The following is a 25,186-nucleotide window of genomic DNA, read 5'->3' on the forward strand; positions in this document are numbered from 1 at the left end:
ACGTTAATTAGTTCCCACATAACATGGCATTTTCAGCATGGTAGTGCCAAAAAAAATCATTAATCCACTAGAACAGACAACTGGCCTGTGCTGTGTGTGGAGTAGACCTCCAGGAGATTTTTAAAAAGTAGACAGTATTGCCATCTTTGCTACTACTCCTGGCCTACACTTACAATGTTGCAAGGTGCAAGGATGGAGCTGAGATATGCAGTTCTATGACTGCCTGGAACTGCAGCCATTTTTATGCATGCACATAAATATAGACATAAATGTTGGATGGACACACAATTTATTCAGGGATAAAGTATTTTGAAATGAGATTGCTATTTCACCATGAAATAACAGCATTTATATAGTGCACTGCAAGGATGGGACGTGTTTCATGTACATTGCCTTAGAATAGAAGTATATATTATTACATCAGAAGTAACCAAATCACATCATCCCTGACCACTGTTCATGCTAGGTAAAGGTAAAGGTACCCCTGACCATTAGGTCTAGTCGTGGCCGACTCTGGGGTTGCGCGCTCATCTCGCTTTATTGGCCGAGGGAACTGGTGTACAGTTTCCGGATCAGGTGGCCAGCATGACTAAGCCGCTTCTGGAGAACCAGAGCAGCGCACGGAAACGCCGTTCACCTTCCCGCCGGAGCGGTATCTATTTATCTACTTGCACTTTGAGGTGCTTTCGAACTGCTAGGTTGGCAGGAGCTGGGACCGAGCAACGGGAGCTCACCCCGTTGCGGGGATTCGAACCGCCGACCTTCCGATCAGCAAGCCCTAGGCTTGGTGGTTTCAACATCATCTGGAGGACACCATGTTGTCTGTCTCCACTGTCACCTGCCATTCCCACACCCCACTTTTAACTCACTGATTTTCATGGTGCTGGACCACCACTGTCTATTTTTCACTCAGAAGTACTGGCAAACAGCAACAGCCTCTCTAGATAGGCTTCTTCCCATCTCAGTGCTGCACCCTCTCCAGCCACATTTATTTTAGTGGCCAAGGTGAGGCCAGGCATGTCCAAAGTCTGTTTCAGGGGGCTAATCCGGCCCTTGTGGCAGTTTATTTCCTGCAGTAAAATCCTAAAAAAAACCTCAACAACTTAGGTTGGCCCTTTGGTCAGCCCTCACGGCCCTTCACTTCATTAAATCTGGCCCTCTTTGAACAAAGTTTGGACACCACTGCACGGTATGCAATGGGACGTGGCCCACAGAGACGAGGCAACAAATATTGTTCTCATAAACAAAGCAACGGGAAGTGCTGAAAATGAAGATTTTCAAGCACTACACTACGGAAGCATTCACATTTAAGAAAGTGGCAGGCAACTTACATGATGTGGTGCTACTACCACTGACAACAACTTTTTGCCACCTTTGGGCAATGTGTGAACACACTGGCACAGAACCATGGATCAGTCAATGAAAAGAATATTATGAGCAGCAAATTGTTGGCAGGGCGACCTTGGGAGGTTAGAAAAGACTTTGTGTAGGTGGGAAGGGGGGGCACAGATCTGGTCCATAGGTTAGCCATCCCTAATATACATGCTTACACTTTCCTGTCTGCCACCTTTATTCTGAACTGACCCAAAGATCTCCAAATAAACAAATAGCTCAAGACGCATTTCAGCTCCCACAACCATACAAAGAAGCCCATGGTAAGGAGGAGCATAATGATTTGGAATGGAGAAATAGTAGGCAGCAGAAAGAATTGTGCCTCCCTTCCTCTTCAGTTCTCTATTGCAAATTGCCACCTCACAAAACTGTCACTTTTTTTAAACACACATATGCATGTCACATATAGTTCAACCCTAAAATTCTGTGATTATTTCCTCCATGATTTTTTTTAACCTTTTGTTTTCTTTAGCAGACTAGGTAGATTGGGTATGAGCAGAAGAAGGGCACATGAAGACAGGCTCTTTAATTGTTTTCCCTGCTCCCCACTCCAAGCTCCAAATCACCTCCCTCAAATTGCCGAGTGGAAATATATGGGAATGATGCATCTTTAAAAAGCAGTTTGGGAAGGACATTTTTCAGCTGAAATGGGCCAGAGGGGAAAGGATAAAGCGGTTTCTCTTTGTCCACCCTTTATTTACTCATACCCTGGCCATAATATTTTATAACAGCATGTTTATTTGGAAATGAAGTACTGTACTGAAAAATTAACGTATCTCAAAACATTTAACAATTTAAAACAGCAAGCAGGCAAGCAAACTATTACAGCCTGAGGAGATATTGGTTGAAGATCAGGACTGTCCTTGAGTTCTTGTTGTCTGTACTAAGAACCAAACAAACAAGGACAGAAGTACACAGATAGATTCTTTTGGGATAACTGCCATGCCTTTCCTCCTAGCTGGAGAGAAAGGATGTAGGAAATCTGGAGGTTCTCTTCCTACACTCCCAAAATCATCTAGATCAGGCTTTAAGTAAACATTCAAGAGCCTAGCCTCGTGATACTAACATAAATGCTCCACAAATACACTATGCAAAAGAATGAAAGATCATTATCCCCCCTCCTTTTCCCGCCCCCTCTCCCCACAACCTCACAAGGCCAATGACAGCAGTGTCTCACCCCAAATGTAACTGACCTGTAGAAAGGACTCTATGAATTGAAATTAGAGATGTTAAATGTACCCTTGTATTCCATGAAAACCTTTCAATAAAAAAATGATAATTTTGAAAGCCTATGTGTAACAACTGTTGTAAGGGAACACATTATTTCCTAGATGAGCTTATAATGACATGCAACCAATCTTTGTTAAAATGTAACCATGTTCCAATTTTGGACTGGAATAAGAAATTGAAATAAAAATGTGATACCTGGGTGCGATTGAAAGCCACTCTTGCAAAGACAGCTTGGGATACACTGGCCCTCTTCAACTCATCCCTGACTTGCTGGTAGATATCTGGAGAGACTTCCACTGATGAATTTGTTGGCTCTGGTTTGACTGTTCTAGGGATGGGCGGATGGTTTAGAAACTGTTGGTTAATAGCTTGCGGGTGTTGATGAGCCAATAGCCGGCTTACTGCAATCTGCTGGTTTATCAAGTGGGCCATTGCTATCTGTTGCCTGACAAGTTGTGGACTGAGTTGAGGCGTAAGAAGACCAGGGCTCATGATTGGCTGCAAAGTTGGCACTTGGTTTCTGATCGGAGTGCTGTGGTGAATTTGACCGTGAGGAGACTGTTCGTTTGTTTTGCCCAAGGTTGCCAGCTGGTTGATATTTGGTAAGTGCATGGGACGCTGGCCAAGAACACAATATTCTGAGAGGTTGTCTCTTTCAACTCGTTCCACTGTTCAAAAAAATAAAATAACATAATTATATCATAATTTGAGTGGAACACATAGGATTTAAAATAAAAAAAAACCTGATACAACCAGCAATTCCAACCAGTCTAATGCCAAATCAGCTAATGCCACAATATTCTACGCTGAGATAAAATTAGTAATGTCTACCTCCATAACTTTTACATGCAGTAAACACTATAGGAAAAGGATATTAGCAAAAAAATACTGAATTCCAGAACAAGAGTCACTTCCTGCTTCAGTCTGTTTGTGCTATACAGTGGTACCTCGGGTTAAGTACTTAATTCATTCTGGAGGTCCATTCTTAACCTGAAGCACCACTTTAGCTAATGGGGCCTCCCGCTGCTGCCGCGCCGCTGGAGTACGATTTCTGTTCTCATCCTGAAGCAAAGTTCTTAACCTGAAGCACTATTTCTGGGTTAGCGGAGTCTGTAACCTGAAGTGTATGTAACCTGAAGTGTATGTAACCCGAGGTACCACGGTATTCCTGCAAGGCTGGGACACAGCTAGGAAAGACACACACATCAGAAAAAATCACATGCAGTGCCCCAGAGTGCAATGTGCACCCTCAAGCCCTGTTTTCAGGAAGGGGGCGGATGCACATCTCTAGCTGCATGGTGCAGAAACAATCAGAATCACACAAGATGACTTCCATGCATATTTGCATGGGCATATACATCCGGTCACATACAGTCATCCCCATACATGTCTGTTAGATTAGCAATGCATAGCAGCATCACATGGGAATGAAAAGTATGGCAAACTTCTGCTCTCCTTGCTGTTGCTTCATTATTTCTTCAACTACCCTAACACTCCTCAATAAACTCTTGAAGCGGTTCATAGTATTAAAATAATTTGAAACACAAAATATGAATAAAATCGATACACCAATAAAAATCACTAAACCAATTAATAACGTAGACCACTTCACCAAATATTCAATAGTATCTTCTTCACTAGGAAAATGCTTTTTTAGCTAGATCTTTCTATCTCCCATGCAGAAATATATGAGTAGTTCAGTATTCTATACACACAAGATTCCAACTACTGTACACAGCACAGAGTTAGGCAATTCAAACTGAAATGTGGAACGTACACCCTGTCGTCTCAGTACTTTAGATAAAACATTTTTAGTAAGAATTCAAAAGTGCAAGTAGTTCTCGCATCTTAATCCCTGCTAATGTGTAACATCCGAATCAGCTCTAAGAAACTTTCAAGCCCTCTACCGAATTACAGCCAGATTTGACAGGGTACTTGTGAACAGTGAGGTATTTTCTTTAGAGGGCTATTTTGTTTCATTTTTTTAAGTTCTATCAAAACTACTATAAAATTAAACACCTGATATTTTGTTTCATTTCAACAAAGTATATAGAGAGCAAAATTATGCCTGCATTGATACAGCTGTAAAATCAAGAAAAGTTTGCCCCGATGTAAAGATTGGCCTTCTTTACTAATTAGTATTTAAGAATTTTAAAAATAGAGACCTAAATCTGTTAATTAATGCAGCCAAATATATTTCAAAGTTTGCAAAACTGAAAATACATTTCTTGGTTGATGCTATTCTTGCCAAGTTTCCACACAGACCCTATTTTTGAGCCAAGTTATATACCCCTATAAAAATAACATTTTGAAATGGAAATGTTGCTAGGCCATTAACCTTTTCATTGCCAACTCTTAAAGCAATAGTGCACACACTATCCGGCTAGTATTCAGTATCATACATTTCCCTCATTATCAGGGCCCTTTTTTTGCACCACCGCACTAGAAACATACTTCCAGCCTTTTAAAGCTTTCCCCAATGCATGGAAAATGTCATTACCAATAGGTTTTCCAACCTGTTGGCAGACTATGTCACTTTCTAATAGCCCAGATCATATTCTGTATTGCTACCATGGCATATATTTAAACCTGTGGACTTTGGACAGTCAACCCACCAATGGTGGCAAAGTTTAACAGAGCCATATTAGAAAGGAAGTGAGATTGCCACATCTGCAATTTAATGTTTTATCAAAGAAATACTACTGCACTGATCAACCACATAAAAATGTGGCTATATAGCACCATTTATAAAGCTGTAAGTTCCACATAACATAGGTATAGAAAAAGGCAATACCTTAGATTCTGTCCAGATTATAGTTTTTGAACCCATATGTGTTTGGCCACTGGTATAATGGGTTTATGAGGTCACAATACCACTACCAGCCTCAAGGAGGCAGTTTTGTTGCTGTCTGGGGTATGCTGCTACACAGACTACATAATTACTAGGCTCTGAACCACTCTATAGCCTGGGAGGTGCTTTTCATGTGGTAACTTATTTAAAAACTGTGATTATCTTAATTACTTATTTCTTTTCATCACAACCCACTTAACCCAATTATGAGCAAGGGGGTAATTTCAAAATCTCATTTCCAGTCAACATTTATCTTTATGTTTACCCCAACCTTCCATTATTGCTATTTACTCTCTCGGGCCAACAGAACTGTATTTGCACATCTGTGATGGATAAGGCCAAAGGGTTAGTTCCACCATAGCATTTGGCAGCCACGGGGTCACTCCTGGAGTGATCTCCTGTGACTACTACATACAAGTGAAAAATTTAGCGCAAAATAGGTCATCACAACGCTATGCATGCTAATGATCCAAGAAATCATATTATCCAGAGCCAAGCTGTAGTTCACAGGAGCTTCTACAGGCAAGTTCCATTGATGGACTACTCCAGTAGCACATGGAACATGAATTAATCTAGAAGCCTTCCTGCGTCTGCAAGATGATGGCCAGAGAAACTGCTGAGCACCAAAGTATTTGGGATTTAAATAACTTTCTACAGCTTCAAGACACAGATTTTCCCTCAAAGTATACTATTTGAAAAAAGAAGGTAAGCACAACACAAGGTATGTCATAATACTGAGCTAAGCTGGCGAGCAGTGATGAGTATCAAAGTTCAAGATCAATAAAAAAGATAACATTTGAAAATAATTTCCGATATTTGAGAAGCAGCTGCAAAAATGTTAGCAGATATATTGAGGAACCTATGCCCTATTCTGCAGGCAATCCTTGGGCACATTGGAGAGCAGTATGAATTTGCTCTGGAAAACTCCCATTACTTTTAGGAAATACATTTTCAAAGTTGAATAATACATTCAGATACATGCGCAAAACTACTGAAAAGTTGAGGACAGTCGAACAGCCAAAGATCAGCAGAGAGACTGAGTCAGAGAGACAGATTATATTTCCTTTAACATATTTAGAGAGCTATGCGCAGTGTGAAGAAGTGCCGTATTTTTCGCTCTATAAGACGCACCAGACCATAAGACGCACCTAGTTTTTGGAGGAGGAAAACAAGGAAAAAAATATTCTGAATCTCAGAAGCCAGAACAGCAAGAGGGATCACTGCACAGCGATCCCTATTACTGTTCTGGCTTCTGGGATAGCTGCGCAGCCTGCATTCACTCCAGAAGACGCACACACATTTCCCCTTACTTTTTAGGAGGGAAAAAGTGAGTCTTACAGAGCAAAAAATACGGTACTTTCTTTTGTGAGTCCCGAATCTTCCAACATTCAGCTTCCATGGGTGCCCACAGGTTTTAGTGATGAGAGAGAGAGAGAGAGAGAGAGAGAGAGAGAGAGAGAGAGAGAGAATGAATCTTCACTTTCTCCACACATCTGAAACAACTTGGGTTGGCATCTTCTTTATTATATGCTTACTCCAAAACTGACCATGGACTTCTGATTTATACACTTAAGATACGTCTTTGTAATGTCTCCCAAATTTTACAAGGAAACAAACTGCCTTAGATACCTTATTCTTCCCTGCACTAATGAAATGGGTGTGGAAGTTATTAGTGTGAAATAAAGATATGCAAACTTTGAGGCATGCTAAAGTATCTCCCCAATACTGGAGAGGTACAGAAAATATTCATATTAATATTAACTTGTTCAGGCTGGTTTAACAATTGCACTTTACATATTTATCTGCCTATCAAAACTGTCCAAGGCACTGTGTAGGGGGGGAAATGCTGTCTCGTTATTTACACAGGAAAAGACCAATTAACACGTGTCTAAAAAGCGATCGTGCACACACAAACCTGCACCGAACCTGGAAGTGACCCAAAAATGTCACTCAACATGTCATGAAAAGGGTGTGACAGGGGCATAGTCGGGATAACTGGGTTGGGATCGCTTATATGCACTCCACCGACACACAGAGGGACTGGGAACAGAACCTCCGTAACAATGGTCGTCAACTGTATACTGAAATTGAGCAGCATACAGCTAAATAAAAGAAATAGTACTCTTTCTGAACTGCACCCATCCTATTTTGTCATGGAGATCAGTCGTAAATGGTGAATTACATTAGAAGGCAGGAAAAGAACAAGGATATCTATCACACTATTTCCAAAGCTGTTGTTTATGCTGACTGTTGACTAAAGATTTATTTACAAGTGAGGCTTCAATTGGCTTGTTTTTTTCATCTGAACAGAAAAGCATACATGAGGAAAGTTATACAAATTCTCATAATTACATGGCACACATAGCCCAAGAGGGATTCAACAATGACTGTTGTTAGCATAATACTATTATAGGTACAATAATAGTAACAATAAGAACAACACTAACAACCACAAGCTCATCTTGCAAACTCACAACCTAAAAGGTAAAAATAAGACAAAAAGTAAGAAAGGTAAAAAAGGACAAGAGGCTTACAACTGAAATTGGCAAGACTGTGTACATTCAGTTTCTCCTGTGTATCTCGCTCAGCAAGCAATTCCAAACCCACAAAAGCCCATGGCTTTTTCATAGACAACTGTAGCCAAACTTCTTTTTAGAACTTTATATGAAGATGCAGATGCAGCTAATCAAACTCCAAAAATCAAATATACATGGCGTAAAGACACATAGCCATGAGCTGCGTGAAAACCTTAAAATATTTCAAGCCTAAATAGTTCTGCTACATTTGTAATGGGTTTCACAAACTATACAGCGAGCATGTTTATTTCAAGTTCTCTTTGCATAAAGCTTTTCCATCTGTTGCTAATGATATCAAATTATTGATTGTTCAGTTTCTTATATTTGTTTAAATGTTAAGTATATGTTCTGCAACCTAATGCTTTTCTTCTTCCAGAGAGTTTTTTAAATTTTTGCTGTGCATTAGTCATATTTACTTTGATCTTCCAGTATGTATAATTATTTTACTGTTTGTTTATTTCGATGGAGTGGGAGGGGGAAAAGGTTGACCAAAGAGATCTATATGTGGCAACTTGTAACAGAATCACATAGCTTATGTTTAGGAAATCATGGTTTTGATTAAGAAGGAACCAGTTAGTTCCCACTGCTTTATTAAAAGAGACATTAGTACATAAATAAGAAACACATTTCACACAGCAGATCATGTTCAACTGCAGTGCCAATAAAATAATTTTGAAACCCTCTTCTACTTCCCATTTACAATAGTAAATTAGAATTGCTTTTTTGCTGCCTCAACTGGATTGACCCTGAAGAGTTGGTAATCTTGCTGACCAGACTCAAAATCCCTAGGCCCCTTTTCTTTAAATTTCAAGGAATGCATTGAGATTGAAGTTTACAAACAATCACTGATCTCACACATGAAATAAATTCTTATTTCTAAACATTTTGTTATGAAGGGGAAATTAAAATCATAAGAAATTGAGAAGATGTGAAATTTAAAAAATGCCAAAATCATCCTTTGAGATGGTTTTAGATGACCATAATAAAGTTCTGTATCTGTTTATTTTTCATGCACACTATACCTGTGATTTTTTTTCATTGTTGTTTTACCTCCCACGTTTAGCTGATGCATCAACACCACTTGAGCCATTTTAGAGCAGCTTTTGTTGATTTCACACATACCTTCACCTTCCCTTCCTCCTCAAGCATACACATACAGACACACACACACACTTCTGAGCAGCTACAAACAGGCCGAATCTCTTGAACACACACACAATTATCCAGAAAATTATTTGGGCTTAGATCCTTGACCTTTTGAATGAAATCAAGGTCTCATTCTGCTTTCACTGCACTCAACAATTTAACTGTACACTTACTAACTAAAAAGAAAGAGAGAGAGAGAGTGAGAGTGAAAGAAAGAGAGAGAGAGCTTTAAAAAACTGAATGCTAAGAAAGTGGAAGCCCACTTAGTGGTTGTAGTGGAAAGTCTGAGAATTCCATATGGGAAGGCTTTCCAGCGTGATTGAAGATGCTCTTACACAACAGTCCAATGGAATGGGAAAACCATCCCCTTTTCTTTTATAAGAGAAAGGGATCCACTAAACGGCCTTGAAGCTGTGCAGTTCCTTTGATTCGTTTTAAGTTAAGTGCATATATACAAAAACATTTTCAAGTATTCTTTTTTTACCTTGAGACAAAACATTTAAAGAATTTGTTCAAGTTCATACACTGTCTGCTTAAACCAAAGAAAGTCTTTGTTTCTTAAAAATATTGATAATATTGTATACAAACCCACCTTTGGGTCACTTCATCATTTCACAATAAATTTCAAGCATTTGAAACCTGTTCAGAGGTATGGCAATGAATGGTAGCCATAATTTATTTACCTTTAATCTTCTTGTACTTTTTATACCATCTCCCAAATTCCTGGCACTTGGTTGCTGACACATTGGCATAGTATGTGCTATTTACAATGGATGATATCATACTCTGGAAGCAGAGAGAGAAAGAAAAAGTGTTTCCACAAAGAAAACAATCAAAATCCTTTCAAAAGAAAATGATATATAAGTGCAGACTCAACTCATCAAATCTTAATTCTTAAACTGAACGGCACTCCATAAAACCTACTTCATAGCTCTCAAAATTGGCTTTATCTTCTATTTTGTATCACTAGATGTAATTACCTTCATTATTAATTACGGGGGAAAGATCCTGTATGACTTAAGACTTATGTCTCCAGTTTAGATCCACTTGTCACTTTAATTTATACTGGGTATTATAAAAAGAATCCTCTTACTAAAAGCATAACTAGAAGCACTGTCACAATAGGGAATACAAAGGGTAAGAAGAGTTGTGATTTAGGAACCGGATCCTAAAGGTAAGATTAGTGCTCCAGCATGCATAATCCAAATAATGCTTTTCAGATGTTTCTCTTCTGCTTCCAACTGCAACAAAGACCACACAGCCAAGAATCTGGGAACATTCGTGCTACTTGCTGCAGAACAACAGTTAGGCAAATAAGTTAAATTAATATAATTTATAGAAACGTGCCATTAATCCTTGTATGAAAATCCACACAGGAGACAAATTACAGAGCTACTGTGAATAGATGAAACTAAAAATAGTAGAATATCAAACAAGCATATGGATTTGAAACAAAGGGTACTTTTGGACCACTGGAAACTGACATTAGGTGCTAGATCTTTTTACCATTTCAGCACACACCACTAGTTTTGAGTCTGGCCGCACAGAACAGAGAGTGATAAAAGGCTCTGCTCTTCTGCTACTCTTCTGCTTTTATGGAGTATATTTTTATTCATTTTATTTATTTCAGAACTTATTATATCTTCCAATCATCAAAATTCTCTCTAGCTCACATGAAAAGCACAATTTATTACCATTTCTCCTAAATATATAAAATGTATTCAAACGCTATGGAACAATCCCTAAAATGATAATGTGGTAGCTGTCTATATATTCTGGGTGATCAGGAAATGTTAGTCTTAAACCATGAAGGGTAGTTTTGGAAAAATTAGATTTGCTTGAATTCTTTTGTGTCTTTTCAACATAATTGATTTCACTTCCATAACACAACACAATGGGTTCTTCATATATCTAACATGGACCTGCCTCACTCCTTATTAACTGTCCCTAATTTCCAAAGTCAAGATTCTGGCATAATTCTGATCTACAGTACAAAAGTAAGAACCATATTCAAAAGGATTATCAAAGCAAGAAATCCAATACCGTATATTCAACATAGTATATATGGGGATTCTCAGTCGTATGGATCTGTAGTTTTTTTTCACCATTGAAGATAAATAGATTTGGGGAAAACAGCTTGGGAAACTGGGATATTTAAACTCAAGGTTCCAAACCAGATCATCCTCACCCCAGGGAGGATGTTCCAGTAAAATATCCAGTTTGAAATTTTCAGACTAGCCACAACAGCACCCTCAGGAAGCTTTTGGCCTCTCCGAGAGTGTCGTATGTGAGCAGATGTTAATTCACTACTTTAACTGTCGCAGTTGTCTCTGAAATTTTTGATTCAGCTCAGCTGCAAACACTTTCCCCTGCTTACCCTCTAATCTTCAAAAAGGCATCTTTAGCACCTCCACCTCCCAGGCAGCACTTCCACAGCCACAGAATGGGGACCAGCCCTGCTAATCTCTTATCCAGCTCTTAAAATGAAACCATTCTTAGCATGGGCATATTCCCAACATTCAGACAACATGGTTAGTCATAGGCACACCCTTAGCAGATCTAGCACTAGATGATCTAGCAGGTCATCTAGTGTAACGCACACCCAAAGAGAGGTGGTGCTTCTATGTATGGGAGTGGGAGTGAGGAACAAAAAAGGCATATACAATGAATGACGAGGGGAAGTAGTCTTATGTCTGCTGTCCTTACAATCAATGTGCTGTGCATCGGTTTCCGCAAGGAAGGCAAGGATTAGGACAACAGGTATAATCCCCCCTCCCAGATAATCGTTCTATATGGTTGGAAAACCAAGGAAAAGAGGCTCTAGAGAAAACCTTTAACTTTTTTATGAAAAACAGTTTTTATTAAGTTAAATATTCTGCACAACAGGCCAGCACAATGCATGCCCTGACTAAGGGAAATACAGGCCACCAGCTACACATGGCAGCCCACCAGGAACATGATAAACCTGTTTTTGCACTCGCTGTGAATACAAACCTCAGGATGGAGATAGGGTCATCTAAGGCCACACCTGTGCTATACATTTAAAGCAGCATCATAGCTTCCCCCAGAGACTGCTGCAAAGTGTAGCTTGAAGGGTGCTGAGTGTTTTAGTAAACCCCTCTTCACCTCAGAGAGCTACAGTTCCCAGAGTTCCCTGGCAAGAGGGTTAAACCACCCTAGTACCATTTCAGGGCAGAATCTTTGTATCATTTGTATATACTTAGCGGAGCTGAAATTAAATAGCTGTAACTTGTTTCCAACAGTATTTAGAGGGCTATAGTTATTGTTATTATTTACAGAGAAGCCTTGATAAGCTTCTACGACAAGTAATAAGGAGAGCCAACGTGTGCAGTTGCTGCGATAGCAGAACTTGAAAAACATGCACACAAAAGCACAATATATGAAGACTAGTGAATTTAGCTTGATATTTTAAAAGAAATAAGATTAGACAAGAGAGAAGAGATGCCGTTCAGTGGCCTGTTTCACCACAAAGCCATGCAGATAGAAAGCTGGAGACAGGTTCAAGCTTCTTCTATTAGAGGATTCGGGGAGAACTCTACACTGGAAGTGAAATGCCAGAGAAGTAGCAGGTCTAAGCTCAGGAGTTCAGATACTAACTTGTGGATACTATGGTTCAGTTGAGCTGATCACATATGAACTAGATGAAGCCTGTAGCTACACTGACAAATCACAATTCTCCATTAAGTGAAAACTCAGAGAACTGTGATTTGTTTCAACCAGTTAGTTAAAAGATGTTGTGTCATACTGTGGTCTGACATTGTAATGAGTTACCTTTAGCTAAAGAAAACCATGCTTCTACAAGTTATGAATGTAACATAAAACTGTAGCTTGTTCTAAAGTGAAAGCAGAAGCTTTATCCCCCATCCTCTCACACATAACGTAGAGATAAGTAGGACTGGAAAAACTCACAGTGGCTTTTTCACAGTCATTCTAAATCATGGTTATATCATCTGAATCAAGGCTGTGGATGTTTTATCCCCCTCACAAAGTGGAATATCTTCGTTTTGAAAAATAATTTCTCTCAGTGATGAAAGTTGGGGTTCTGCCATTATCATCTAAATAATGTTCACACCTGAAGCAAAAGTTAGAAAAAGAACACCCTACTCCCTTTAGGCATGCTACTTTGGTGATATTAAAATGAAAATTGGAGGGAGAAAAATGATGTCTCATCTCAATAATTGCTTTGTTTCACATTATCTTGTGGTAAGGCTTGCCCTAGGTTCCAGAGATCACAGATATGGCATCTGACTATTAATTAACTGAATCAGTATTTATCAGTAAGCTGCTTCAAAGCTCTTAGCCAGTCCCACACATTACATAATTTACAAGCCACTACCTACTATAATAGTGGTAAATTTGTAATATATAGCCTGATCTTAGTGTCAACAAGACACGAAGCTGACTTTGTATACATATCTACATATATATAATTTTATCATGCAAATACACATGTGGGTGGTGGCAGCTGAATGTTTTCCATCCCCACTTCCTTCTGGTCCATCACCAAAGGCATCACAATCTCGCTCATTTACCAGGATGGGCAAAATATGAGTTTGGCTGATGAACCATAAGAAATTAAGGCACACACCCCTATTGCTGTTTAAATTATATCTACTGTACATACACACCTCCCCCTTTATACATGAACAAGGCAGTCATTGGAGCTAAAAATCAGCCATTACATCTAGCTGAATCCTCAGCCAGAGTTCCTTAGAACAAAAGCTGCAAGCTTTATTTATTTTTTAATTGTTTAAAATGTAGTTAGGTATTTATACCCTGCTCTTCAAAAGAATTAACTCTTTGGAGGAAAGCAAGCCACGTGAACAAGTTTGAAGTAATTTACACAGTTTTTAGTAAGCAGAAATGGCTGGATAATACAATTCCATCCTTGGTTAAGGTGATTTCCTGTGGTTCTATTAACAGCCTAATACTAAGAGCAACCAAGCTACAGATACAAAATACATCTAATGGAGAGGGTTTCTTAAAAACGCAAATCAAGAGTTCACATTTTTTCCCTTTAACGGTAATCTGAATCCCCATCTGAACTGGAAGTAAAGCTCATGCACTAGAACAAGAAATAGAAAACTGTCACCAGTGGGAAAGGGACTCCCTGTGCTGCCTCCTTTCACTTCTCTACAGAGGAATACTTGATGCATTGTGAGCACATTAATAAACAGCAGCATTTACTCTGCAGTTTCACTCCTAGGAGACAGCTCTGTAATTTGCTGCTGTCAATAATATATTAATCACAAGGGGGTTGTAATGACATTTCACATTTGGCACAATATTTTCTTAAAACTGATTTGGGAGAAGGGATTGTGTTAGAGGCAGAGTCAAATGATGGCAACAGACAGCTTATCTAAAACATCCCAATTTTTGCACTACATGAGTCACAACAAAGAAGTGGGAAGGGGAAACTAACATCGTAAAACAAAAAGAGTGCCTTCATCAGTGCCATTGTTACATATATTAATCCTTCACAGTGTTTGCTTAGTTCCACAGGATGGGACAGGGCCAATCTACACTACTTTACTTGTTTACTCTGTTTTGTGCAGAATTGACTGATACAATATGCAGCTGATCTACCATGTCTGTGGAGAAAACATCTGGGAACTGTGTTTCATTCCGCATTGTTAAAGAATTCAGATTCAACAGTGAACAAAAAGGTGATTCTCATAAACACAACACTGAATTCCACTTCAGAGAGGCTAAGTGGATCGTGTCATACCTTGTATCATGACTCAGGGCCCTGGCCCTTAATCCTCATGGATATTGAGGACATGTTGGACCAGGAAGTAATTTGTCCTCAGAACCAGCCTTTGACATCTCCACCTGATATGGGGTTACAACATTAGAGGACCCTATGACACCAGTGCCTTTCTAAGGCTGCCACAATGTATCCTCAGAATGAAAGGACTCCAGGTTGGAGATCATAGTAGAAACATGCCCTCCTCTATGCCACAGAACCCACCGTTTCTAAAATAGACTAGATCTGCGTATCAGCTTAGCTGCTCAGTGGAACCACAGTCCTATTTGAGGTTCAGTCGGGGTTTGCTATACACAGAAGCCACATTCAGCCCTGCTTTGTCTAACTTCCAGCCTGGGCTCTACTCACTTATCTAGTGTGCTACCCACCTTGCTTGTTTGCCTTGTGAACTTTGACCTTCGGATTTGCCTGATCTTGCCTGTTAGAATGTAGCCTTTGCTTGACCCAACTTTGTTTCCAAGATCTGAAATTAGTCCTAGTAGGACAAGGCAAATGAGCTTGGGAAGCTAATCTGGTGCTCCTTCCAGTGCATTTGTATCCTACTGCCTTTCCCTTTCCCTCCCCCTTTGGTTAGCCGCAAAATCACAAAAGCCTCTATTTTACTAATCCTGTCTACAAGTATTGCCACATATACATTGTTTACAATGCAAACTGGAATGTTTTTAATCTTGGTGAATCAGTGCATAGTGTATGAGTGACAATATATTTGTGATTTGATTTTAATTTATAAACCCTGACAATGCTAACTTACACATTTTATTTGTGTTTTTTAATGTTTAGAGGAAATAGCTCCCTGTTTGAAATTTTATATCCTATATCTTAGATCATAATGTCAATATCAAAGATAGCTAGGCACATGCTGGCTGCATGGGATGAGGTTAAGATCACAACAAGCAGGAAGAAAGCTTAAAGGCAAAACAGGCAACACATGCTTCAAATCCAAACATGGGATGGAGTCCAAATAACAGTGATGAGAGCAATTATCTTCCGGCTTATACTCTTTTCACTCCAACACCACACCTGCCTATGGTCCTGTCCTTACAATCCCTACAACTTAGGGTTTCCTCTTTCTTTTAGGATGCAATATTCCCCCCCCCCGAAATGTATCTGTGTGTGTTGTGATCCAAATTTAGGATTTCATAAAGATGAGTACCTCTGCCACTGATAGAAGCACTGACCTGAGAGAGAGGGCATTCTTTGGCTAACGTGCTCTGATTCATCTCTTTGAGCAACTCCTTTAAGGCATTGCGGACTGTGGCATGGTTCCACTGCTCTGCTGGCAAGTCTTCCAGCTTTGAACAACTGTGAAAACAGAGAACAGAAGACTAAAACAGATGGAAAACATCACCTGCAAGGATCGCTGCTCTTTACATGCAAGAGCTATAAAGCTCTGTGACGCAAGACACAAGTTAGAATCCCATGCTTGTGTCTTTCAGGTTTTTAATGTGAGCATTCCCTCCCATGGTGTAGCTATTTCCTCCAGCTACATTCTGAACTGAATAGGATTGAGCAAAGATAACTGAATGCAGGACTGTAGCCTGAACTTGGAACAATTATCACATTCCCTACCTCTGATTGAAACTAGCTCTCTGCCATTGTGCTTTCAGCAAAAGGCAACATGACTCAAGTTTTACAGTCCAAATTCTAGCTCTGAATTTCTAAATAAGTCTAAGAAACATAAAAAAAAGGATTTATCTGATTGATATAATGTGCTAAGTATTTGATCAGGCCTGGAGGAACTACTAAACTGGGAACTGCTTAGAGGAAAAGCTCTTTAAATGATTGACTGAGTTTGTCTGTACTCCAATATCATATCAAAACAGTTAGAATATTGGCCAGGAAGAGCTGCCAGGTGAGCCACTCTTCCTGCATTTTGTTTTGCATTTCAACAAAAGCCCAGAAATTAATGAAGACAGGATGTGCTAATCTCAGTAGTAATGCTGTGATCGGCAGAGCAGCTCAGAGGAGGGCAGATGCTCAGAAATACCCACCTTTGTAATTGAATTTTCAATGTCACAACATGATAGACATCTTGTAACATGTCAGCAACTGTAGCATCAGGTGTATCTGTTACATAACTGAGCGGAAGAGGATTCCACTTCCCGAGTTTGATTATACCTGAAATGAAAGAATGGAACACACAAATTAATGTATATTTGCAGTTTACCAAGTCATCCAATTATTTGTTCAGGGAGTTGAGGCTTACTACTATATTGGGCTAGTTTGCATATAATGCTAACTATGCATGAGCTAGAGCAAGCCAGAGTGAAGCCCTGGGCTCGGGCACCAGCTTCCCCCTCTCCTGCCTGGTCAGGAGAAATTTAGTTAATTAGTTAGCTAGTTAGTTAATCTGTATACCACTCTTCATGTGTAGATCCATAGATCCCTGCAATGTTCACTTCCATTTTCAAAGTATCCTGGCCTGTCATTACAAACAAACCAAAATTAAAGTTTCAAACAAAATCTGGCTAGTTAAACAAGCAAATTTCAAAAGCCATGGTTTGTAGATGGCTTGTTTAGAAACTGGCCTAAGTTTATGTTAAACCACAGTCTCTAGTTCGTATGCACTGCTAAGCCAGGATACTTCGAAACTGAAAGTAAATGCTGCAGACATCTTTCTTCCCCAGCCATGTGGGACAAAGAGGAAAGGGAAAATACATGAGCCCAAGATTTTGATTACGCTAGTTCTAGCTCATACACATAACAGTGTGTTATCCATGAGCCTGTCCATAGAAGTTTCCTTCTTCCAATTAGTTACAGACCTTACTCCACACATCTCGCTTACCCACTTAGGTCTGGAGAGTCTAACGTGTCTAAAGTGATATCCTGATTTTTCCTCTTCAAGAAATCGGGATATCACTTTAGACATGTTAGACTCTCTAGACTTAAGTGGGTAAAAGAAAAAAAGAAAAATGTGTGTATAACAATGCCATCAGAAACATCCACAAACTCAAGTACTGGTCCCTGCTGCTCCAGTACCAATTCTGCTTCATGCCTCTGTTAATCAGAGACAGACCAGTGCAAGCAGGGAGCAGCAGCCCTCCTTATTCAACCCGATAGCAGTCAATCTGCCTCACAACCAGAAAAAAACTGAAAGCATCCCAGTTGTGATGGCCAGCACTAAGATTCTGGGGAGAGATCAGTAAAATGTTAATAGTTCAGGAATGTTTTTACTCGCTCCTGTATAAAACTGGAACAAAAGGTTGCTAATTATGACATTTCAGAAACAACAAAATTAAGAAGAACAAAACTGGGATTTAGTTCAGCACATTCCATTGACACAGAAGGCTAAATTAACAGACACCTCATAACAAAATGCTTTGGAATAAACTCCTTGGTATTCGAGGGTCAAAACACTCCTGGAAGGACTGCCAAGGAGAAGAAAAACAAGTATCTCTTGCTTGACATAAAGTGTTTAAAACAGGCATAAAGAGAACAAAACATTAAAATCATGCCACTGTTCCAGTACTAAGGTTTCACAATCTGGTGCTGAATATGCTATAGTATAAATAGTGCCTAGACTCTGATCCTGCACAATAACACACAAAACTCATTCACAATACCGTATGTCTTCTGAGCTGGCTCTTTATACCATATTCCATTTGCCAACATAAAGCCTGCTTTTCTTAAAGGGCATCATTTCCTAGCACAGAACTTATTCACATACAGGTGAAAGAATCCTCAAACTGGCTTTTAGCTTCTCTTCCTACCCACCACCCAAAAAACAGCCAGCACAGTGCCACTTGCAAATGCTCCATATTGACCTACTTTGAGGACCAAAAAAAAGGGGGGATACAAGAGCCCTTTCTACTTATATGAAACACTTGTCACTGAGAACCCTCCAGGGTTTTCATACCTAATTTTCCCAAGTACATTGTTTACACTATGAGACTGAGGAAGATCTGCCAAGCAAATCAGAAAGCCATCTTGGTGAGTATGGACATGTGGTCTGCTCTGTACATGTTAAAGGTCTGGACTACAGACAACTATAGCATTTTCATAACTCAACATGACTGTGGAAGGAAGTCCTCTGTATCTTGTTAGGGCAGTAAGAAATACATAAAACACAACTGTAATAATGTAATATGTGTATATGCTTCATTTATGACTGCTAAGGGTCTATACTATTATTATTATTATTATTATTATTATTATCATCATCATCATCATCATCATCATCATCATTCATTTCTATACCACTTTAAATTTTTAAGAAAAAAATCTCAACGTGGTTCACAACCTACACTGAAACATCAAATAAAACAACCCAGAATAAAACATTACTGAAGAAAGTAAAATACAAAGTATATGTTCAAAGCAACGTAATTAGCAGGGAGCTAAAGTATTATCTTAAAGATTTGAAAATAAAGCATTACTAAAGAGGTCAGCTACCGGAGTGCACATTTAGTGCAGCAAAGTTAACCAAAAAAATCATCTTAAAGATTTCAAAAGAAAACATTACTAAAGAAAGTCAAATATAAAATGCACATTTAAAATAGCATAATTAGCAAAAGAATAAAATATTATCCTAAGCGTAGATTACAGAGTACTTTCTCATTCTAGTAGGTAATAATCAAGCAAGATGAATATATTTTAATAAAGATGAATGTTGGGGGGGGGAGGGAAATGGACCTGACCGAAGATCAAGAAATTATGGTACTGTCTGACACCTATCTAACGATCCCTTAGCAACACACTTGGATATCTTTACCTAGTAAAGATCTTTTAAAGATGTAGCCACCCTCAACTGGTGCATGGCCAACAAGAATATGAAGCTTAGTAGATGAAGGGCCCTGCATAAGGAGCAGGGAAGAGAGGATCTCCAGAATGGGATGCTGGGGAAAGAGGGGGAAGCTCCCAGTTAAGAGCTGGGAGGGTTCACTCTTCTGTGTGGGGAATAAGAGTTAAGATATAATTGTGATAGAGGACCTTGTATTTATTTTATTACTTCTTTTTATTTTCTTCTTGCTTCTTATTTATTTTCTGCATATTAGTTTGTCTTTTACAGTATTGTACTTTATTTTGAAAACTTTTCATAAAAAAATATTTTTTAAAAAAGAATATGGGACATAGCCTATACAACCAAATTAATAAATAGGATAGGACAAGTGCATAGATAAATCGAAGGTTTCAATTTCTTATTGGAATTATAAAGTTCAGCTTGAAATAATCCCTATACTTTACTGGGTAAAATATAGGTTTGATCTTGACTTTTAACAGGACAGAAGAAACAATAACATATTCTGTAATAAAAGTGTGCACTACATTTAAAATGAGATAGAACATGTCTATGCACTTGTTACATTATATATGTCAACTAATTGACTTTCTAATTATTCAAGCTATTTTACTTTTTATGTTTGCTAGTTTGCTGCAGTAAGCAACACAATATTTTAAAAAGTTCTACAAAGAATCATAAAACTGTGTAGTGCTGGAAGACACTTGTCTTCCTATATTTAAAATACATAGTGTATTATTATTATTATGTGGATAATAATATGCAGAGCCTCTGTGCTTATATGACTCAATAGGCTTTTCTCTTAAGTCAATAAAAGGAATTTCTGTGGCAATATTATCCATAAAGTTTAAAGCAACAACACTGGGGGAGAAACAAGCAGTGAAAGTTTCAGAACTAAGAGCTGTTTTATGAAATTAGCACAAAAGCAATGCAGAAGACATAATGCTAGTTTCTGTTGCTACCAGTGCTTTTCCTCTTCTGCCTTACAAATGAAGAAGAAATTGTATTGGCTAACAGTACAGAAACACAGGTGTTACCATAACGCTCAGTGCTTTTTGCGCATTAACACCTGCTCCAAGTCCTCTCTCTTTGTTACAGTACTGAAAATGCATACTATTCCTTCAGCCAGTGCTATGTGATTAGTGATTAGCTCACTGATTTTCAGTTCTGGTTTACAGGCTTTACTTGCATATCTTTTTAGGTATTTGACAGACCTTTTAAGGGCTCACAAGAAGAGAGAGAAAAAATATGAGGGTTGGGAATGTTTTTTCCCCATCCTATAACCTTTTCAGGCACCAAAAAAACTTGCTTTTGAAATGAAAGAGACAGTCGTCAACAGGAGGCATCACCTGCTCAAGCCAGAAAAGGACTTGCTAGTCCTCTTCTTTACTAGAAGTGATGCTTCTAAAACCGCTCATCATAGGTTTCCTGTATTATGGGACAATAGTTTACTTAGCCCTGGAAGGCTAAGGAAAGTACAAATCCATGCTCTCTGGCAGGAAATCATGTTCCTGAACATGGGGGTCTCCAGTTAAGCAGAGAGCTGTGAAGGCTTTGCCCATACCTAATAAGCCCTTTTTCTTACTAGGGAACCCCTCCACCTCTCCATTGTAAGACTTTTTAGTACTTTTGGAGTGGGCAAGAAACTGGCAAGAACAGCAGCAAATTCCATTGCAAGGAAGACGAACTCCAAGTCACCAGGCACAACTTGCAATGGAGAGAGGCCGTTTCAACTTGAGATGATCATATTCCAAACTCCATTCAAACTTTACTCCTATCACTACATGTGATATGGTGTGTGTGCGTGCTTGCATATTTTGGTCCAAATGCATAACTAACCTGTAAGAATTACGAAATTAAGCTAGCCTGAAAGCTGGTTTTCAGCCAGTCTGCTATACGCTGTTTCAGTTGAGATACCCAGATTGTGTAGCTCCCTTCCTCATCAGACCTGATTTGCCTCATCTTTACTGAGATTCTAGCATGCTGTAAATACCTTTCTGTTTTGCAAGCCTTTTGATCGAATTCATTTTCTGCCATTCTCTGTAGATCTGATTGATGAACAGTGATTCTCCATTCTGGATTTATTTTGCTTACACATTATTTTTCAAATTTTGTGGCTAACTGCCTCTGGGGTTTCTTATGGAATTGAAAATCATGTTACAAATATTTTAATTAAATAAATACAAATAAAATACCTGCTTTAATGACCTATATTAAGAACAGGTCTGAAATTAGAATGGTAGTATCAGCATACTCAAGCAACATATACAAGTTTATCAATGAATTTCAAATACCTCTTAATCAGCATAGGCCACTCATTACTGCAAATGATTCTCATAAAATAGCAGACGATCACATGTCTTCATTCTAAGACTTTATCTTAGCAGAAGACTATACAAGTGATATTTTAGCGTATCTTGCCATTTCAAATTTGAAAGATAAGCAGATTGTATCCTGCTGTTGTACAGGTTTAGGCTAGTCTACTCTGTTTTAAACTTTTGCTTAAGTCATAGTAGTACACTTCATTTTAAGTGTTCCCATTGATTATGTTGTTGTTTTTCCCTTGCAAAAGTACCATACCTGTGAAAGTTCTTAAGATTAATATTAAATTCTCTTTGGGGAACTAACTTTTGAATGTGTTTGCTGTAAAATGGAATTCATAAATAAATAAATAACATAAATGTGGTTCAGTAAGTGCAGCATTCAATTACATGGCTCTAGATATGCTATAAAAGAAGATTATGCTTTCTGTAATAACCTGAACACCCCAAAAGGTGTTGTTGCTTCTATAAATAATGTAGAAAGGATACTCTGTAGTTGATCTCCTTTGTAAGGTTTTATTTTGACATCTTTTAAGATATCCTGCCAACCTAGCAGTTCGAAAGCATGTCAAAGTGCAAGTAGATAAATAGGTACCACTCCGGCGGGAAGGTAAACGGCGTTTCCGTGCACTGCTCTGGTTTGCCAGAAGCGGCTTAGTCATGCTGGCCACATGACCCGGAAGCTGTACGCCGGCTCCCTTGGCCAATAAAGCGAGATGAGCGCCGCAACCCCAGAGTCGGCCACGACTGGACCTAATGGTCAGGGGTCCCTTTACCTTTTAAGATAATACTCCTATGCCAGCTTCTCCTGAGCATGAGAGAGAAAGCCACTCCACGCTGAACTCCGTGCTCAGCCTCCTCCCAATGATGCAACGTCACATGCCAGGACCCCCCAATCTTAGATGCAAGATGGCACCTCTGATTCTAATAGAATCACATGTCAACAACATAGCCAGCAGCCACTACATGACAGTACTGCACCAAATGGTACAAAAACTAACTAATGTTCATTATATCAGTTAAAGTGCCCACAGTTCTAGCAGGTTGATTACATACTATTGAATGCATAGCAAATAATAAATCTATACTACCTGGCTCAGGTGTTGCTGATCAAGAAAGCAAGGGTTAGTATCAACTCCCTTCACCTACACTACAAAGGTTCTCGCTGCACTTAAAATGCCGCTAGTTCTCAGCAAGGCACCCGATACAGTTTAGCACTTGTGGAGCAACTGAATGAACGCTACAAAGTATCTGCACTTGTATAATTCTGCATATGGCACTGTCTGCATGATAAGCAGGGCCAGCTCAATATATTTTGTTGCTTGAGGCAAAGGACAAGACGGCAGCCTCCCCCAGCATGCACAGAAGCCAATTTCATTGGTAGTTGAATCTTACTACAATACTGGTGAAAGTAGGACAGTATCTTCTACTGTACTTTAGGGCAGCAGGCTACCATAGGAGGTACCAGGCAGGCTACATGGCACTCATAGCTCTGTCCCCTCTCTGCACCTCAGCATCTGCCACCAGAGGCAGCTGCCTCACTCTGCCTTATCATAGGGCCGGCCCTGATGATAAGGTAAGAATAGATGGCAGGGTTTTACTTCAACACAGCTTTGCTGTTCCAAACTGCTTTGGAACAGAGGATCTCAAAACACTTTACCAACATTAATTAATTAAACCTCATAATATCTCTCCAAGGAAAGCATTATGCTCACCAACGCATTGATTTATGATTATGTTTATTGTGTGCTGCAAATTACTATGTTAATGTCAATACAAAAGGAGCCATCCCCACCCCACATTCACCACATAAGCCTCAGGTCTACTGTAATAAACAATTCAGTGGACAAACAGGAATAAACAATGTGATAACAGTGACATATGCACCTACAAATCACCTGGAAAACCACACATAGTGAATTACACTTTAACCAATGTGCTTGACTCGGAGGCTTCAATTTATGAACAGAACAGAAGGGTGACCTTCAGTTACAGGATGAGTATTTAGCATTCATTTGCTGGATACTTTTAGCTTTGTTGGACTGGGAACTTTGGGTATCTTCCAATCACTAAATCACTGTTCTAAAGTATACACTTATATATATAGGCTCAATGTTATTGAGTAGAACTTAAATTCTAAGAATTAAAAACAGGTCATTCTCCAGCTAGAACCTTCAGTTTTATTATGAATCAATAGGCCTAAACTAGGCCCTTCACTTGGTTAAGCATCCCAAACTTAACATTTGTTTTTTGTCTTCTAGAAGAATTCTATCGGAGTTCATTTCTGATCCAAATTTCAATAAAAGATAGAATTGCTGCCAAATTGGCTAAAGATTGCTTGTGACAAGATATGTCGGCATGTCAAGTTATCATGTTATAAACTTCAGAAGAGATTTCATTACAAACAATAAGCAAAGGGCTTGCCATATTGCTCAAACTGGTCAGTGCTACTACAAAATAGTTTCCTTCTCTGTATTTTCTCCTTTATTAATGGATCACAATTTAAATAATGACACACATAGATACAGGCCAGCAGGCAGCTCATATGCTAAAGGGGCGTATTACAGACACATTTGCGGGTCATAATCAAAGCTGCAAATATTAAGATGATGTTTATCATGATTGTAATAGCGCTGAGGGGTGTGGGCATGCATAGGCATGTGATTCTCCTTTGACACATCCTCCCTTCCTATTGTAAACAATGAGACTTGAGCAGAAACAAAGCCTTCTCCTCCTAGACAACTTTGTCAGTCCATGCAAGAGAGGTTCTGTTGTAAGTTCTGAGGACTAGTCCGACTGTGGTCTCATTGACTTTCCACTTCAAATAAATCTCCTAATACAGCTGTTACCCCTAGGTACCAAGAAGAAAGCTACAGAAAAATTGGCTCAGCTATGCAGGCTGCAACATATCCATGTCATTAACAGAGTGGACTATTCCCACAATCCCACACAAATTGGCCCATGAGCTGAATGAACAGCCCGCCGAGAAACCTAACACAGTTCTGCTGTGGTATAACTAGTTCTGAAGCAGTAAGAAAGCTGAGTTCTGGTTTGCATGTGGTTCCCACATAGCTGTATTTCCTTTATTTAAAGAAAATGCTCATTTGACAGTAACACAAAGCTGAAGAGAACAGAGTAGTCTGC

General features: G+C 39.1%; 1 protein-coding gene across 1 annotated transcript in view; it reads right to left on the minus strand.

Annotated features, from left to right (window-relative positions):
- Positions 1-25,186, minus strand: part of SATB2 (SATB homeobox 2) — a 118,431-nt gene that overhangs the window by 54,456 nt on the left and 38,789 nt on the right. The window contains exons 4-7 of the mRNA XM_083628900.1: positions 16,975-17,101; positions 16,162-16,285; positions 9,879-9,981; positions 2,818-3,290 (exon numbers count right to left, since the gene is read on the minus strand). Coding sequence (XP_083485026.1) covers positions 2,818-3,290; positions 9,879-9,981; positions 16,162-16,285; positions 16,975-17,101 — 827 coding nt within the window. The remainder of the gene's footprint in view (positions 1-2,817; positions 3,291-9,878; positions 9,982-16,161; positions 16,286-16,974; positions 17,102-25,186) is intronic.

This window comes from Podarcis filfolensis (genome assembly GCF_964270895.1).
Source record: "Podarcis filfolensis genome assembly, chromosome: 1".
Lineage (NCBI taxonomy): Eukaryota > Metazoa > Chordata > Lepidosauria > Squamata > Lacertidae > Podarcis > Podarcis filfolensis.